The 13,884-nt window shown below is 37.3% G+C and overlaps 1 protein-coding gene across 1 annotated transcript in view; it reads left to right on the plus strand.

The window, feature by feature from the left end:
* The window catches only part of LOC139849809 (uncharacterized), a 30,444-nt gene extending 23,126 nt beyond the window's left edge, over positions 1-7,318 (plus strand). The window contains exon 5 of the mRNA XM_071839431.1: positions 6,535-7,318. Coding sequence (XP_071695532.1) covers positions 6,535-7,318 — 784 coding nt within the window. The remainder of the gene's footprint in view (positions 1-6,534) is intronic.
* The last annotated feature ends 6,566 nt before the right edge of the window (positions 7,319-13,884 follow it).

Raw genomic sequence — 13,884 nt, forward strand, 5'->3', positions numbered from 1 at the left:
AGTTGTGCAAGTTTCTCCATTTTGTCCGTTTCTTTCATGGCAAGGAAGTGTGCGGATTTGGTGAGACGGTCAACAATAACCCAAATGGTATCATAACCGCCCGTCGTTTTTGGTAGCTTGGTGATAAAATCCATCGTTATCCTTTCCCACTTCCATTGCGGGATCTCGGGTTGTTGAAGTAGTCCGGACGGTCTTTGGTGTTCGGCTTTGACTTTGGAACATGTCAAACACTTGGAAACATAAGTATCTACGTCCCTTTTGATGTTCGGCCACCAATATAGTTGTTTAAGGTCGTGGTACATCTTATTGGCACCGGGGTGAATCGAGTATCGTGACTTATGGGCTTCATCTAAAATAAGGCTTCGTAGATCCCCATAACTAGGCACCCAAATTCTTCCGGCAAAATATCGGAGTCCGGTTTCTTTAACTTCGAATCGAGAGGTGAGGACGTTCAAGTGTTCGAGAGAGATGTTTTCATCCTTGAGAGCCTCATCTTGGGCTACCCGAATTTGGCTATTAAGGTTGGTGTGAATGGTGATGTTTAAAGCTCGGACACGGAGAGGCACCGCTCTTTCTTTTCGACTTAAGGCATCGGCTACTACATTTGCCTTCCTGGGATGGTAACGAAGCTCGCAATCGTAATCGTTTAAGGTTTCAATCCACCTTCGTTGTCTCATGTTTAGTTGCTTTTGATCGAAAATGTGTTGAAGGCTTTTGTGATCGGTGAAGATAGTACTCTTGGTTCCATAAAGATAGTGTCTCCACATTTTAAGTGCAAAGACAACGGCTCCGAGTTCGAGATCATGTGTCGTATAGTTTCGTTCATGAATTTTGAGTTGTCGAGAAGCATAAGCAATGACTTTCGTTCGTTGCATCAATACACACCCAAAACCATGTTTTGAGGCATCGCAATATACAACAAAGTCATCATTGCCTTCGGGAAGTGACAAGATAGGAGCGGTGGTTAGCTTCGTTTTCAAGATTTGGAATGCGGATTCATGTTCGGTCGCCCAAATGAATTTCTTTCCCTTGTGAGTCAATGCGGTTAGAGGACGTGCAACCAAAGAGAAATTTTCGATGAATCTACGATAGTACCCGGCGAGACCCAAAAATTGACGAATGTGAGTAGGAGTAGTAGGAGTCTCCCATTTGCTAATGGCTTCGATTTTCGTTGGATCGACTTTAATACCTTGGTCACTTACAACATGACCAAGAAATTGAACTTCCTTTAACCAAAATTCACACTTGGAGAATTTGGCATAGAGTTGTTCTTGTCTTAAAAGTTCAAGCACAAGTCGGAGATGTTGTTCGTGCTCTTCTTCATTTTTAGAATAGATCAATATGTCATCGATGAACACAATAACGAATTTATCGAGATACGGTTTGCACACGCGGTTCATAAGATCCATGAACACCGCCGGTGCGTTAGTGAGACCAAATGGCATGACAAGGAATTCATAACTACCATAACGAGTTCGGAAAGCGGTTTTGGAGACATCTTCCCCCTTAACCCTCAATTGATGATAACCCGAGCGGAGATCGATTTTCGAATATACACAAGACCCTTGTAGTTGATCAAAGAGGTCATCGATGCGAGGAAGAGGATATCGGTTCTTAACCGTCAATTTATTTAGTTCACGATAATCAATGCACATTCGTAGGGATCCGTCTTTCTTTTTAACAAACAAAATCGGAGCGCCCCAAGGTGAATGGCTAGGTTGGATAAAACCTCGATCAAGTAGTTCTTGGATTTGACTTTGCAATTCTTGCATTTCAGATGGAGCGAGTCTATATGGTGCACGTGCTACGGGTGCGGCTCCCGGAATAAGATCGATTTGGAATTCAACCGGTCGATGAGGCGGAAGACCCGGCAATTCGTCGGGAAATACATCGGAATAGTCACTAACAATTGGCACATCATCGATGTGCTTCTCATCGGACTCGACTTTCTTAACGTGAGCAAGGATCGCAAAACAACCCTTACGGAGTAGTTTTCTAACTTTAACACACGAAACGAGGTTGAGTCCGGTGCAACTCTTATCGCCATAGACGATCAAAGGTTCACCATTCTCGATAGGAATTCGGATTGCGTTAAGATCACAAAGAATGTGAGATTTCGTTTTGACTAACCAATTCATACCGATTATTACATCAAAGCTTCCTAGTTCCATGGGTATCAAATCAATTTCAAATTCCTTACCCAAAATGTTAATCGTACACCCCCGGTAATATGTGTCGGCACTTAATAGTTTCCCGTTAGCCACTTCAATGGTATAAGTGGTATCTAATGGAAGAGGTGGAGTGCTAAAAGAATGAGTCAAAGTCTTGGATACAAAGCATTTATCGGCACCTGAATCGAATAAGCAAGAGACATAAGAATTGTTGAGAAGAAACGTACCCGTGACTAGTTCAGTGTCATCCCGGGCTTCCTCGGTGTTGATGTTGAAAGCTCGGTCGCGCGTGTTGGGGTTATCTTTCTTCTTTGGGCATGCATTTCTATAATGACCTGTTTGACCACATTCCTAACAAGTGCCCGTCTTTGGTGCATTGGGCCACTTTCGAGCAACGGGAGTGGCACTTTTACAATCGTTGGCCTTATGACCAACTCCTTGGCACCGGTGGCAAATTAACTTGCCACATTCACCAAAGTGATGTTTGTTGCATTTGTTGCAAAGAGGTAGGTTCCCGGCATAACCCCTCTTGCCGTCGGAGGTGTAAGGCTTCTTAGCAAAGTTGTTGTTGCTTGATTGGGAGGGTTCCCACTTTCTTTTGTTGCCGCCCGATTTATCCTCGGCCTTAGGTGCCGGAACTACGATTTCGTCAACCGTTTCAATTAGTTGGTGAGCCATGTTCATAGCGGCTTGATGAGTAGTGGGTTTGGATGACATCACCCCTTGTTTGATGCTTTTTGGAAGACCGAGCATGTAGAGCTCAATCCTTTGAGATTCGGGGTTAACAAGATTAGGACACATCAAGGATAGTTCGGCGAAGCGTTGATTATAAGCTTTAAGATCGTTTCCGACCGCTTTCAAAGCTCTTAGTTCTTCCTCAAGCTTTCGGGTTTCTTCGCGCGGAAAATATTCAACAATCATCTTTTCCTTTAGATCGGCCCAAGAGAGGGCATGAGCTTCATCGGTACCCACCGATTGAACATAGGTGTTCCACCATGTTAGAGCAATTCCGGAGAAAGTGTGAGTGGAGTATTTGACCTTGTCTTGGTCCCGACAACCGCTTATGCTAAAGACGGCTTCCGTTTGCTCAAACCATCGGGTGAGCACGACCGGTCCCCCGGTTCCATCAAAAGTGTGAGGTTTGCACCCCATGAAAGCTTTATAGGAGCATCCCTCGTTTGAGTTTCCGGCTCCATTGTTGTTGTTGTTGTTGTTGTTGTTGTTGTTGTGGTTGTTATTATTATTGTTGTTGGATGAGTGACCGGCCATGGCCGCATCTACGGCGGTAGCTATCATCCGTTCGAGAGCTTGTTCGGGAGTTTCATTGCGGCGTACACGACGAGGAGCCATTGTTCCTTCAAGACACAAGAATATCATTGATTAGTATTCTCAATAATACTAACCGTGATATAGAATAAAGATAAAGAGAAGTTTCTCCTCGACTCGCCTTAAATTCTTTATGTCATAATGTCGGAACGTTCATATGAGTCACCGTAATATAATCCCGGAAATTATATTACCCTGATTCATATGTGCATTCGACATCATTTCATATAGTCAAGGTGGCGCGTCAATCAAATTAAACAACGTGAGATTAAGATGAACTAAGAGTAGATATGAGTAGAAGCGTTCGAGTATAAATGCACAAGTAGTCAAGTAATTCCTACTTCAAGTCTATATGCCGGTTGTAGTCTAGACTCACCAATGTACCCTATGACTCGAGGTTGACACCAATGAACTCTAAATCCCTACAACCAACGCTCTGATACCATCTGTAGCGACCCGACCAAATCGTCATTGACGGCGCCGTCTACTTAGGTCCCGTTACGTGGTCATAAGTCTTTAAAACAACGTTTGACCAAAAGATATGTCGCATTCATTTCAAATGTAAAGGTTGTTCAAGTTTACAAGAATAGTTCCACCACAAGTTACGATACAAAGTTTTAAGTACAAATGAAACTTATGCGACACAATTTAAAAGTATTCAAAAGACGCTCCATGTATGCATATATACTCGACATCCAATGCAAGTATCAAAATAATGAGCGGAAGCATGTATCATGTATCGTTCAAGGACCTGAGAAAAACATAGAAATCTGTCAACGAAAACGTTGGTGAAATCATAGGTTTAAGTAAGTAAGTACAAGTGAACCACAAGATTTGCATCAATGAAATAATAGTAATACATTCCAAAAGTTTGTTTCACGAGCATCCAATTATCAATGCTTAACATTTCCTTCCATTGAACCCCATCACTTAGTGCTAGAACATACACTGTTTCTCGAAAATATATTTCATTCGTAAATGGTAGTGAACCGTTTGAATGAGGGTTTGTCAAACCCATATGGATCCATACAACATAAGTTCTCGCTTACACCCGGCAAGTGTAACTAATGATAATCGAATTGAGGATTTTGTTCTAAACTCGTATGTAGAATGTTTGTTTTCCTGTACTTGTGTTCACTTAGTAAAAGAAATGTTTATGTTTTCTCATCCCAAATGTAAGTTCAAAAAGAGTAAGAGTGGGACTATGATCTCACCTTGAATGCACGAGTAGTAAAGTACTTCAACAAGTAAATGTGTAAAAAGAACAATGCTAGTCTTGACCTAAACAAATAGGTTGTATCAATAACGATAGTCACGATTGGTCAAAGATGTTCAATTAGTCCTATGGCTCGTTACGACTCGATTAATATAGCATGTGAATCAATTTGTCAAGTTTCATGCACGATACAAGTAGTTAAGTATGTTAGAACGATTGTATAATCGTTTAGTTAAGTTTGACTAAAAGTCAAACTTGGTCAAAGTCAAGTCAATGGGGTCGGGTCGGGTATCCGACAATTTTCCCAAGACGAGAAGTCATATAAGAGCCTAATAGTCAAGTTTCATGTTAAACGGAGTTTTAGTTAAGCGGAAACATTTTTGTGACATTTAAAAACAAAAGAGAGTGGCCTGGGGCTTTTGCGCGGCGCGCACTGGGTTGCGCGGCGCGCACCCAAGTGCAATTTCTGGTCAGAACTCAACCAAGAAGGCAAACATCTGGGATCTCTGATTCTGCGCGGCGCGCGGGTAAATGCGCGGCGCGCAATACCTGGGAATCATGCAGTTTGCAGAAAAAAATGGTCCAAGTCACGAACCAAAATACAATATAACACATTTCATGCACCGAAAACACTTAAAACGCATAACCTATATCATTAGAAAGGTAATTTGACAAGGAAAACAACTAAACACATTTCATCAAGCAATTCATCACTAACAACAACCAAAAACCGCATTAAACGTTCATAATCAAAGTTTCAAGTTCTAAAACACATTTTATGATTCGGGCAACCAATTTACATGTATGATATGCCGTTTCGAAGGTAATCATACACACATTGCAACAAAATTCTTATCTACAATATTTCATAGCATTTGGTGCATCAAAAGTTCATCTAAAGCTTATCAAACCCTAATCCAAGTTCACAAAATCACTAATCATGTTCTTGGAGTTTCCTTAATCAACCTATACATCAAAACGAAGCTAATGATACTAGTAACACTTTTAAAACATGTACTTTAACAATCTAACAACATTTGATCATTCAAAATCAAAGATTTAGCAAGCAAATTTTCATAATGAACTAGTTACACCAAAAACAACGAATCGAGCATACAAATTACATACACGACATCACGATGAGCCATAGACACTAATTAACAACTTTATAAGTCAAGAACACGAATTTAAAGAAATCTAGAGTTTTAGAAATGTTACCCAAACTTGATGATATTGGTATCAAAATGTAGAGGATGAAGAGAGGATCACAAATATGTAGTTTATTTTGTTGTAAGCCTCCTAGATCGAATTTAGATGATGATTGAATGAATTTGGTAAATGGGTGTGTGTTCTTGCTAGAGAGAAAGAGAGAGAGATGGAGATGATAATGAATGGGTGAAAGGGGTTTGACCCTTTGACCTAGTCAAGGGTTTGATCCCTTGTCAAGTTTAGTCCCTCAACTTTCGTTCGGGTGCGGGAATTACCTAAACGAGATAATTTAAAACGCGTATCAACGGGAGATGTTATAAATATATAACGGACTTTATATTAGTATAACGGAAAAGTAAATGGAAAAAGGCGGGATGTTACAATAAGATCTGACAATGGCACTGAAATTCTGAATATTAAAATGGCTGATTTTATTAAAACAAAAGGTATTATTCATCAGACTACTTGTGCATACACACCTCAACAAAATGGTGTTGTTGAAAGAAAACATAGGCACTTGTTAAATGTTGCAAGAGCCTTAATATTTCAGGGGGGATTACCTTTAAATATGTGGTCTGATTGTGTGCTAATTGCTTTCTATTTGATTAATAGGACTCCTACTGCTGTGTTGAATGGAAAATCTCCTTATGAACTTATTTTCAAAACTGAACCTAACCTCTCTTATATTAAGTGTTTTGGTTGCTTGTGTTTTTCTACTGTTCTTAATCCTTCTGACAAATTTAGTAGCAGATCTGTTAAAAGTGTTTTGATTGGTTTTTCCAGTGTAAAAAAAGGTTATAAACTTTACAGTTTGGAGGATAAAAGTGTTTTCTTTTCTAGAGATGCGAAATTTTATGAAACTATTTTTTCTTTAAAGATGAAAAATTCTGTTGATGAGCAAAATGATATTGATTTACAAAAGACAAATTTCTTTGATAAAATATTTTTAAGCACCAATGACACTTCAAGTCTATATGATGAAGAGAGGCCTAATAGTGATGGTGATGGCAGTAGTGATTATGTTCATAATCATGAACACAATTCTACTGTAACTCTTGTTGATGGCAGTAGTGATAATGCTAATGAACATAGTCCTACAGCAACTCATGATAGTGAACAAAATTCTCATTCTGAGGGCAATTCTCTTGTTTTACAAAACACTAATTCATATGATAATTTAAGGAGATCTACCAGAAGCAAAGTATTTCCTAAAAAATTTGATAATTTTGTTGTTGATGATAAAGTTAAATATAGTATTAATAGAGTTGTAAATTACTCTAATCTGAATTCTGAGAATTTTTGCTTTGTTTCTAATTTAAACAAAAGTTATGAACCTAAAACTTATGAACAAGCTATTAAGGATAAAAATTGGATTGAAGTCATGAATACTGTGTAACGACCCGAATTTTTCGACTTATATTTGTGCTTTATATTTTCACAAAACTGTGTATTTGTGCGTACTGTGTTATATTATATTCTGGGATCTTATTTCATGTTGATTACTTTCGTTTATATTTTAGAACGTGTTATTAAGTACGTAGTTACTCAATTTGATCCTCGAAGGCTTTTATGACCGTTAGTGTCACTTGACGTTTAGAACGAGCTATGTATTTCGGTACACGTTTAACTTTTGGCATAATTGGGATATTATGACTACGTAATACTAATTGTTATTTTCCAATGACAATTACTTGGCTTATTGGTTGCTTAATTATGCTTAGTAACTTACTAATGCACACTAGTTAGTCTTAGTGGACTTTCTACCTTATTGGACTTAAGCTCACCCTACTCTAGCTAATGGACTCTTAAGTTAGCCCAAATTAAATGGATTAATGACCCATTAAGACGTAGGACAAAAACCCATTAAGATGAGCCAACATACTTGCATTTTTGTTAACCATTACTACAAATGTTGCATGAGATCCCAACAATAAGCACCACCTTTAGACCACCACTAAGCAAAAAGCAGAAGTTGTCCCCCTTTTGTCCCCCCCAAACCGTTAGCCAACCCTCACCCTCACCACTATATATATTAAGCTTATTTCACCCATTTCACACTTGATCTCATTCACATTTTACACACACTTGCTCTCTAATATTCTCTCTAGTCTTTCTCACACTAAAAATTGTAAGTTTTAAATTTTCTTCTTCTTCTTCTTCTCATAATCACGACATCATAATCATCTAAGATCAAGCTTTCTAGCTTTTTGATCTTGTTATATCTTGTAGATTCAAACTTTGATTTGAATCCTTCAAGAACATGAAAGATTCAAGCTTTCTAGCTTTGAATCTTCATTACTTTTGTTGGATCTAAGTTTTCTAGCTTATGATCTCTTTATTTTATTAAAAAGTTCAAAACTTGTGTTTATGATCTTCATGAAACTTGAAGATCTAGCTTTTTGCTGTATGGATCTTCAAGAACATTAAATATCCAAGCTTTTTAGCTTACGATTTCATTATTTTGTTGAAGATCTAAGCTTTTTAGTTTATGATCTCATTACTTTTACTAGATCTTAGCTTTCTAGCTTATGGTCTCATTAATCTTGTAAAGATCGAAGCTTTCTAGCTTAGGGTTTCTTAACACTTGAGATCTAAGTTATTATTGTAGATCACACTTACTTGGAACCTTTTTATGATTTTTATGGTGATAAAAATCAAGTCTTCATCATCTCATATGATGAAGATGCATAAACTTGTATCAAAATGTGACGACACGAAAATTTCCGACCAAATTTAAACTTAATCTTTATATGTTTCTGACACGATAAGCAAAGTCTGTAATATTGATTCTCAAACTTTTTGAACTAATGTTATATATTCAGTCAACATTTGACAATTGACCAACGATTCACGAACATCTATTTGTAAATATATATATATATATATATATATATATATATATATATATATATATATATATATATATATATATATATATATACAATAAGTTGGAATATTAATTATTCATAAATAACTTGCAATGTGTATTTAAAAAATGATTTATGTATATTAAATAAAGATATAGACATATATATAATTTCAAGTTATTTAGTAAACGATAGTAACATTCGTTTATTGATTCGATTGATATTTAGATAAGTTAACTAAAACGTTTAAGATGAACAAGTAAAACACTAATTTACTATAGTATTTTCGAATTGCTACAGTACCCGAAAGCTACAGTGTTTTCAAAAATCACTATTTGCTACAGTAAAAAAATCACAGTTGTAAGAACTGGTGGGCGCGAGTAGTTGTATATGGATCCATAGGGCTTGACATCCCCGTCTGTTCCAGGTATAGAAACCCTAGCCTGAACTATAAAACAGACGTATGCTATTTGAGTTTAGTACACGTTAGATTGCGTGTATTGTACATGTTGGTTGCATGTATGTTAAAATAGAGGTACTTATTATAAAGTTAAAGTTTTGTTACCAGGGTGCTCAATTTCATAGAATCTTTTGATAAACTTTTCGGATGAAACAACTGAAATCTTGTGATCCACCTTTATATACAGATTATGCGCAACATTAAAACTATGAACTCACCAACCTTTGTATTGACACTTTTAAGCATGTTTATTCTCAGGTTCCTAGAAGTCTTCCGCTGTTTGCTTATACGTTATACAAGCTATGTGCATGGAGTCATACATGCTTTATTCAAGAAAACTTTGCATTCACAAAATCATCACCATGTATCTTATTTTGACTGCATTGTCAACGGATGTAGTATTGTAAACTATTAAATACGGTGATTGTCTATACGTAGAAATCATCAGACGTCGAAAACCTTGGATTTATATATTCATTTATGGTGTGACTTTTCAAAAGAATGCAATGTTTACAAAACGTATCATATAGAGGTCAAAACCTCACTATGAAATCAATGAATGATGTATTCGTCCAAGTGAATTTGGACGGGTCATCACAGTTGGCATCAGAGCTTGAGGTCATAGGGAACCAGAAATTGCATTAATGTGTTTAACTGGTAATTGTTATCATGCATTAGTGAGTCTGGACTATGACCGTATATGTTTTTACCGAGTTTTGCTTACCATTTATTGTCGGAAATTACTTGCTTGTCATTCCTAAGTCTAGATATGTCTTACTGCATTTACTGCATAGATAGTATATCGAAAAAATTCATATCTTAGCGTATCTGTTACTTTAAACTTTTCCTGACATTTTTCAAAAATTTCTCCGTAATTTATGGGATTTTGGTATTATATATACATATGTAAATTATGTATTGAAGAATACCAAATCTAAGTCCTATAATCTATTTCACATCAAAAATCATTTCCCTGATTACACAAAATGGATCTTGTATCTAGTTCAAATTCCTTAAACTCCGGCAGCTATTCTGATATGGATATTCACCTGAACTCCGAAGACAGTGTAACCGGAATGGATCAACCAATTAGCCATCACCTATTCTGGATGAATTGGGGATGAGTTCGTAGCCTACTTAGTCATTGGAGACAATAAGAAGGTGATCCCTTCCATCCACCATATTCCCCTCTTGGCGAAGAACCTGAAGCACTTACCGGCGAACCTGTTCGTAATACCATTTTCTCTCTCATTTCCAGAGTATCTCGTCACGATTTTATACTATCTTAAATTCTAGATCTTATTCATCCGCTCGTCCAAACCGATAATCACCCTGGTGTAATAGAAGAAGTCAACGAGCTTCGCGCTCGAGTAGTGGCTTTGGAGAATATGGTGCAAAGGTTACAAGCACCAACAACATCACCAGCATAAACAGTATCACCATCATCAACACCAACAGTATCATTACCACTACCAACAACAACATCCTCATCCCACACCTTAACATCACAATCTGTACCTCGAACATCAACATCATACGCACCATAGATACCAAGGAATACCAACAACAACAAACGATGAAGTATTGATTCATAACTTCATCGAAGAAATATTCTGCAGAGAATATGTAGTTTCTAAAAGTTTTAGAGATTACTTATTCTAGTTCTAATTGTAAACCAGATGAGGGAGCGAATAGAAATGATGAAATAAAACCGTGATCGGAATGGTGCACAATTTACAAGCTAGATATGTTTTACCAGCAGCATCAACAGTACCGTCAGCATTACCAACACCGTCAGTACCGTTAGCATCAGCAGAATCTACAACATCACAAGCTCCGCCAGATTCATAATCACCGCAAACATCATCACTAATCAATAACGCGTATATCGTATCAATGAGTTATGAAGTATTAACTCATTCCCTCTGAAGAAATTATATGTATATTTATATATATATGAATTTTGAGATCAAAATAAATATTTTCGTACTAAGCTATTATGTGTGAATCTTAACTACTCGGTTAGTTCATGTTATTAATATGCTATGATGGACTCGAACTGGTTGAGGGATTCATCTCGTACGATCAGATGAAGGATTTTCGATAAGAAATAGATTATAGGATGTAGATTAGTACCCTGCAATACATAATTTACATATGCATATATAATACTTAAATCCCATAAGCTACGGAGGAATCTACGGAAGCTGTCAGGCAAAGGTAACAATAACAGATACGCTAAGATATGAATTTAACTATACACTGTCTATGCAATAAAGGCAGTAAGACGTGTCTTAGACTTTAAGGATGATAAGCAAATAATTTTTCGACACTAAATGATAAGCAAAACTTTTGACATGCAAACACGGTCGAAGTCCAGACTCATTAATGCATTCTAACGACTATCAGTTAGACTCACTAATGCAAGACCTGGTTCGCTAAGACCACCACTCTGATACCAACTGTGAAGACCCGTCCTAATCCATCCGGACGAAGTCCATATCGATTATAAACGATTCACAACAGTTGATTACATCGCGAGGTACTTGACCTCTATATGATACATTTTACAAACATTGCATTCGTTTTTTGAAAAGACAAACTTTCATTACATCGAAAGTTGACAGGCATGCATACCATTTCATAATATATCCAACTATAATTGACTTGATAATAATCTTGATGAACTCGACGACTCGAATGCAACGTCTTTTGAAATATGCCATGAATGACTCCAAGTAATATCTATAAAATGAGCAAATACACAGCGGAAGATTTCTTTCGTACCTGAGAATAAACATGCTTTAAAGTGTCAACCAAAAGGTTGGTGAGTTCATTAGTTTAACTTAAACAATCGTTTCCATCATTTTAATAGACCACAAGATTTCAGATTTCCATTTCTCATAAACATACGTCCCATGCATAGAGACAAAAATATCATTCATATGGATTGAACACCTGGTAACCGACATTAACAATATGCATATATAAGAATATCCCCATCATTCCGGGATCCTCCTTCGGACATGATATAAATTTTGAAGTACTAAAACATCCGGTACTTTGGATGGGGCTTGTTGGGGATTCGCGTCAATTAGGGTGTCTGTTCCCTAATTCTTAGATTACCAGACTTAATAAAAAGGGGCATATTCGACTTCGATAATCCAACCATAGAATGTAGTTTCACGTACTTGTGTCAATTTCGTAAAACAGTTATAAAAGTTGCGCATGTATTCTGTGACAGCGCTGATTTTTTTTTTTTTTATTTTTTTTTACGTGGCGGAAGCATAATATTAATTTAATACGATATCCACATTAACTATTGTTAATACAACCTGTGTCACGTGTCATTACAAAATACTTGTTTATACAGAGAAAGACATATTTACAAAAAGATTATTGTTTTCATAAAGCACGACAACATCAGAGTTGACTCCTGTCAAACATAACATCATCATGCCCGTCTTCTCCCAAAAGCACTATCTACAAAAGCTAACAACCTGCAGGGAGGAGATGGAGGGGAATTAGCACGAAGCTAAGTGAGTACGACTAACTACAGGCCATAGCATACATAAGTGTTATACTAATCATGTCACATAGTCTAACACACAAACATCACCCAAGTGCCGTCTACAGAGACTCTGGCGGCTCGGCCAAACCATTAACCACCAGCTGATCGGACTGGGGCTTACCAGAAGTTCCTCCACCACCGTATGTATATACATAATCCACACGCGACGGACGCGTCATTCACATATATATATACCATGGCTGTCTAGGCCACCACATGAGGAACCCAACCCGCAGGTTGATCTCTCCTACCGAGGCCACCACACAATAGGGACGCACTGGGCTCCAGCAGACAAGCATCAACCAACATGCAGTCATCACAATGTACCAACTATCCACAATAATAAGTATATCTAACAAGCATGGCAGTCATAATATAACATGCTACAATATACTATATTCTCCAGTTAGTCCCACTCACCGATTACCAGCAAACGAGAAGGTGTTCAGCTATCTAATCACTGAACCTTCTCTTTCTCCTTTTCTCCTGAGAAATACATATACACGAGTTAGTTTATGTCCATAAACACCAAATAACACAAATATAGAAATTTTGTCAGAAAATCTGTCCGCTAAAATTTTTCTGTTTAACACTTATGCACTTTTGAAATTTTCATCAAAATCTCAAAATACAAATGGGCAGCATAACGGCTAGAAATCAACACTTAGTAAAAATTTCACTGTCTAAGACCATCGGTCGATCGTTAAATTTTCAACCGTTCGTCGAAGGACTTCCACCATCGGTCGATCGTCTAGTCCGTCGACCGATCGTCTCACTCCATCGGTCGAGGGTCAGAGACCATCGGCCGAGGGTAGTTCATCTGTAACAGCAGCAGCCAAAGTGACGGGTTTCAACCCAAAATCACCAATTCTCGATCTAGAGCTCGTTTTTAACCTCAAAACTTACCAAATCTGATACACTAATCATTTAGAAACATAAACCCACAAGGTTTTGACACTAACAACACCAAATCAATGCATTTTGACCCAATTTACACCTTTTAAGAAAACTAACACAAAATCTCAAATTTCTCAAAGATTAAAGCATGAAAAGCTATGATTCTT

The sequence above is a fragment of the Rutidosis leptorrhynchoides genome, chromosome 5 (assembly GCF_046630445.1).
Source record: "Rutidosis leptorrhynchoides isolate AG116_Rl617_1_P2 chromosome 5, CSIRO_AGI_Rlap_v1, whole genome shotgun sequence".
NCBI lineage: Eukaryota > Viridiplantae > Streptophyta > Magnoliopsida > Asterales > Asteraceae > Rutidosis > Rutidosis leptorrhynchoides.